This window comes from Eleutherodactylus coqui, chromosome 13, assembly GCF_035609145.1.
Source record: "Eleutherodactylus coqui strain aEleCoq1 chromosome 13, aEleCoq1.hap1, whole genome shotgun sequence".
NCBI lineage: Eukaryota > Metazoa > Chordata > Amphibia > Anura > Eleutherodactylidae > Eleutherodactylus > Eleutherodactylus coqui.
This window is the reverse complement of record NC_089849.1, coordinates 68841939-68847938: the sequence shown is the minus strand read 5'-3', so window position 1 is coordinate 68847938 and position 6000 is coordinate 68841939. Positions and strand designations below refer to the sequence as shown.

Here is a 6000-nt window from a genome sequence, read left to right as displayed (position 1 = left end):
CTGCCAAAGCAAATGCAATCATGAGGTGCATCAAAATAGGGGTAGGGGCACATGGAATATTGTGTACAGCTTTGGGCACCGGTACTCAAGAAGCACATTTCAGAGCTTGAGCGGGTCCAAGGTGGGAAACTAAAGTAATAAATGGAATGGGTGGACTACAATACTCGGAGAGGTTATCAAAATTGGGGTTCTTAAGTTTAAAAAAAAAATGGCTGAGGGGCGACCTAATAACTATGTATAGATATATCAGGGGACAATACAGAGATCTCTCCCATCATCTATTTATACCCAGGACTGTGACTAACAAGGGGGCGTCCTCTAAGGCTAGAGAAAAGAAGGTTTCTACAATATAGAAGGGGGTTCTTTACTGTAAGAGCAGTGAGACTGTGGAACTCTTTGCCTGAGGACGTGGTGATGGCAAACTTACTAAAAGAGCACAAGAGGGTCCTGGACGTGTTTCTTCAGTGTTACAATATTACATGTTATATCAGTGATTACTTCAGAAGGGTTGTTGATCAGAGGATTATTCTGATTGCCAGATTGGAGTTAGGAAGGATTTTTTTTTTCCTGAAAGGATTTTGTTTCAACCTCATTGGGTTTTTTTCGCCTTCCTCTGGATCAACATTGGGGGGGGGGGGGGGGGGGGGGGGGGGGTAATAGGCTGAACAATTTTTTCCAGCCTTACATACTAGGTTACTGTAGTGCCCAAATAATAGAAGTCCACCTCCTCTCCAGTGATCAATTGTCACAAATCCTTCTACTTTATGATGGGAGAGGGAAGGAAGAAATAGCACTGAAGCCAAGCGGAGCTACAGGAGATTGCTGCAGCAGACAGTCACATTAGAACAGAGAGGCAGTTTCCAGTCCTCCGTTTATTACATTGTCGCTCATGTACATAAACATATACAAAGACCCTGGAAGTATAGAAAACAATTATGGCGCTACGATGGCTTGATAAAAACAAAAAAGAAACATTTAATTTTAATATTAAATAATAATTTCTATTTTCTCCATTTATAGACAAACTATTTCCCAGCCAAAAGCAACAAATGTTAAATAAAATACCTGAAAAGTCAAAGTCTTTGTCATGGAAGGTGGGAGTATAATAAATCTGAACAGACAGATGAAAGCGAGGAAATAGTAGCAGCAGGAACAGATCAGATCTGTGAATACTATAGCTATTGAGCAACCAGCCTCCACTAGATGGCAGTATTGTAGAGGTTAGAACTAGCAGCAGCTACAGGGAAGTCCACTTAGATTAACTTCAGATCAGGTCTGTAACTTTGGTTTTAAAGAACCTAAAGCACTTCAGTTAAAGCGACCCTCCGAGCCTGGAGAAACAAAGATGGCCACCTCGGCTTCACTAGTATAAGACACTACATCTGCTTTGATTGACCAGTGGTGCCCATATGATCAGTGCTGGCTAGATGTTAGATGAGCTTGTAGTGTCAGACCAGTTTCTCTCAATTCCAGTCCTCAGGGACCCCAACAGGTCATGTTTTCAGAATTTCCTCAGCATTGCACAGGTGATGTAATTATAGTCAGTGCATTAGACATTGTCACAGGTGTTCGTACTACAGGATATCCTGAAACCATGACCTGTTGGGGGTCCCTGAGGACTGGAGTTGGGAAACACAGTCTTAGACTACCAATGCATATTAATACACAGCATTCATCAGTCAGAAAAGCGGTTCGGCCATTCTTTTTTCTCCTGGCCTGGAGGGTCGCTTTAAAGTGACCCTCTAGGCCTGGACAAACAAATATGGCTGCATCCCTTCTCCGACTACCTGACACATAGTATGCATTGGTAGCCTCAGGACTCAATCATACTAGTGTTTTGCCTCTCTTACGGCTTTTCGTCTCGGGGTTCCGTTTTTGCAGCGTTGAGATATTAAAACAGAATTAAATGGATTCATTTTCCCCCCATTGATTTTTGGTTTTAAAACTATGGAAAGCAAAAGAAAAGCCGTTTGCTTCCATTTCGCTTGGTTTCCGTTTTTTAATTGGAAGCAGAGCTGCAGACTGCGCTATTTGTTCCATTTAAAAAACGGAAACCAAAACCAAAAGGAACTTTCCATTTGCTTTCAGCTTTTTTAAACCCCCACTGAAATCAACAGGGAGTAACAGATCCCTTTAATTCCGTTGTAATTCCCTCTGCTACAAGAATGGAACAGAGACACAACGTTAGTGTGAATGAGCCCTAAGACTACATTGTGCATCAGATGCTCAGAAGTGATGCGGCCGTCCCTGCAGGATCGGAGGGTCGCTTCAAGAATAGTTAGAGGAGACAATAAGAAGGGAAGGACCCTAAACAAGACACTGTGTACAGCATTGCTCAGGTCAGTTGTAATGGAGACAGGACAGGGAGCATTACCTGTCCATGTCACTGCAGCATTAGGGATCATACAAAGTAGTAACGGGTCTGCTTGTAGCCCAGAAATCAGAAGTTAAATATTTCTTCTTCCTATAAAACCATTTTTTTCTCATTCTAGTAAGTGGTGAGAGCAGCAAGTACTGCGAACAATAAGCCCCCCTCCCAGGACACTGGCCATGAGGTAGCCTGTAAGTGCATAGAAGTCAGCAGGATGGGCACTACATGCCGGTCTTCTGCCATCAGGTGGTAGCTTGCAGCAGCTCCTGCCAGTCCGTTTCACTCTCACACCTTGTCCGATTCTTAAAAAACATCTTGATCAGTTTCTGAGCTTCTTCCTTTACTGAGGGAAAGAAGGGAAAAATGAGTGACATTGGGGAACAATTATATCTTCTGACATCTACGGTAACATGGGAAGTATATTCAGGCTGAAAACCTGCAGAGGGATGCTGGAAGAACCGAATCCATGGTGGGCATCCCGTCCATTCAGCATCTTACCTACAAGAAGTGCTCTCCACCTTGTCACCCACTAGATGGCGCAAAGGAGCCTGCACTGAAATCTTTTAATAAACCATTATACCGCAGACACTGTACAGTAAATGCATAGGGATCCCCCTAATTGCACTTCTGTAGCTGGACTTGCCATATAAAACAAGAGTCCAGATGCATCCTGTTCATTAGTAGTAGTTTGCATAGTGGTTACTGCAGATCATCCACAGCGTGGAAGAGGCTGACAACCTGCGCTCATCAGGTCTTATTAACATAACTCTCCTGTGCCAGCTGGATATTACCAGCAAGACCTCCAGGCTCTAAATGTAAAGAACTTTTCTGTTCACTGGCAGCAAGCAGAAATCCTATGTATGGTAACTGAAAACCATATTAGCAAGTTGCAAAACATTTCATTATCCAATGAGCACCATTATATAATATAACCATCAATCTAATGATATTTAGGGTAAAGCCATATTCCACAATATAGATGCCACGTTTAGGTAGGATTTAAAGGGCCACGATGGGGATTCACTATATAGCCATTTCCCCAGTAGTTATAAGTAAGCCACGGAACATCTTAGCTGGGACTGATAATAAATAAGTTACATGAAAGCACCGCGGAATAAGTTGGCGCTATACAAACAACAAGATATTTTTATTTCATTATCTTCACTTCTTTTTGGCTACTTTTGGCAGCTGAAGACGGCCTCAGAGGTCTATAGTGCTGCCTGTTCACTTCTATGTGAGCCGTCTTCAGCTGCCAAAAACCAGTAAGGATAGCTGAGGGGTTATAGCGCTCAAGTGAATGCTGCAGCCCCCTCATTCCAGCGGTCCGTGGGGTCTCAGCAGCGGGACTCCCTACTGATCTATGACATGTCAAACGTTATCTGAAAGTGTAGCTAGTCTGTGGACAACTTTGAGGTTTTTTTTTACTTAAATAAATATATTTTGGGCTGACCGTCATTTTTGCCGCAGGGTTTACTTAAAACTTTGCATGATTTGTCTTCTGCAGCTTCTACATATGTATATGGACACTGCAGTCCAAGTCCCAATGGATCCATCAGTGAGGCTGGACTGACACTCAGTTTTCCTCCGCTCTCTCCTCTCCTGCACCTTCTTATCAGCTAATTTATGAGCTCAAAGTTTATCTATGAATTAGCTGATGAGAGGGAGGAGAGATGAGGGCTGAAAACACAGTATATAACAGAATTCAAAATCTGTCATAGATAATGGGAACCTTCTCAAAAAGGTGGTCTTTTGTAGAGGCTTCCCTGTATTTAGCTTGACATTCTATGTGATCTATTCCATTCAATGCCAAAAGCCCCGTATCCAAGAAGAGTCATTTTTCAAGAGGATATCACCCCTCGGATATGACCAGATGTGGATACATGCTAATGCAGTATAGTCCCTGCAGAGGCACCTGTGTATCTGGGGAGTGGGAACATTCCAGGTCACATATTTACAGGGCTATTTAGCATGCCGGCTATGTCAGGGACCTAGGACAGTCCGTTACTATATTAACGATCATCACCATTATGTCTCTCAGCTTTAGAAGGTTAAGACTTTACCAGTTCTTCGCAGCGGTGCCTTGTTATTCCCCGCTAGGTGGTGAGACAGCTGCCTTGCAAATGCTTTAAATAAGTCCTGCAATAAAAAGTAATGTATTCTGGGTCAGGGAAATGCTTCATCCAAAACAATGGAATTATTACTACAAAATGTGTAAGGGTGGCTTCACACCTGCGCCTGGGGTTTGCGCTTTCCTGCTCCATTCAGGGGGGAGACATATTTACTTTTTCCACAAGACTTCTGCCCTATTCAGCAATGCCAGCAACCCGATTGGTTGTTTAGGTTAGCTGATTCACCGCCCCTTCACTGGGGGAGTCACCGGAGCGCGATCAGAAGCTTGGTAAGCTGGAGAGGAGCGGAGGTGGCGTGTGCTAGCATCTGGTCAGGTTTATGCAATGATCCCGCTCCGGTGACTGCCACTGACGGCTCAGCATGTGCTGCTCGTGCACATCTCTGTAACTCTATCCTTGGCACATCTGAAAAGGGGGCAGTGAAAGGGTGAATCAGCCAACCCAAACAATCAATCAGGTTGCTGGAATTGCTGAATAGGGCAGAAGTCTTGTGGAAAAAGTTAATATGCATCGGGGGGGGTAATCCCCGTGGCCAAACGGCTCCGCCTCAGGATGGAACCAAACAATAGCGAACGGACCACACTGACAATAATGAGGTCTGTTTGGTTTATGCTTAGCTGCCCAACTAAAACAGAAGAGAGTGCGCTGCATGCAGTGCTTTTTCATTCGGTACTCCGAGCCGGATCTGAGGCGGGACGTCCAACCGTAGGTCCAAACGCAGATGTCAAATCACCCTTGTAAAATCAGGACTGCCACTATAGTGGTTTATGCAAAATTCCTGTATACACCATGACCAACCAAAGATCTCACATTATAGTCCCATAGTTACTTAGGGTGGAATGTCTAGAAGGCAAAACACAAACCTCAGGGCCATCGCAGATGGTCAAGATCCTGCAATCACTAAAGGTCCATTTAGACGGGACGAATGTCGGGTAAACGATGGCCGACACTCGTCCGTGTTTCTTCGCTCCCATGTTCCTGCACGGGAGCTAGCACAGCAGGATCGCACACAGAGCGGCCAGCAGGGGGGGGGGGGGCGGGGCAGGAGATTTCTCTCCTCTCGTTCTCCCGCCCCTCTCCATTGAGATAACACAGCGGATGTTCACTACTGAACGGCCGCTGTCTACACTGAACGATGAAGCTCATCGTTTATGCTGCATAAACGATGAGCTTCATCGCACATCGTTATCTAAAATGGAGAGGGTCGGGGGAGCGAAAGGAGAGAAATCTCCTGCAGCTGCTTGCCCCCCTACTGGCCGCTCCGTGAGCGAGACAGCTCTGCTAGCTCCCGTGCCGGAGCGAGGAAACGCAGGGACGAGTGTCGGGCATAGTTTGCTTAACATTCGTCATTCACTGCTCAACTAATTACAATCCCCAACCCCATTTGTCATGTGATAAGCATCTAGCAATTTTTTGTTGTTGCTGTCAGTTTATCAGCTATTACTACCTCTCACTGTACGGCATGCCATAGATAGGCTGGGTTCTCACAGGGTGGATTCT

The 6000-nt window shown here is 44.9% G+C and overlaps 1 protein-coding gene across 2 annotated transcripts in view; it reads right to left on the bottom strand.

Annotated features, from left to right (window-relative positions):
* Positions 1-854: 854 nt before the first annotated feature.
* Positions 855-6000, bottom strand: part of RECQL5 (RecQ like helicase 5) — an 84268-nt gene continuing 79122 nt past the window's right edge. For both annotated transcript variants that reach the window (XM_066587818.1, XM_066587819.1), the window contains exons 19-20: positions 4432-4507; positions 855-2714 (exon numbers count right to left, since the gene is read on the bottom strand). In XM_066587818.1, the coding sequence (XP_066443915.1) occupies positions 2614-2714; positions 4432-4507 (177 nt within the window). In that variant the 3' untranslated portion in view covers positions 855-2613. The remainder of the gene's footprint in view (positions 2715-4431; positions 4508-6000) is intronic.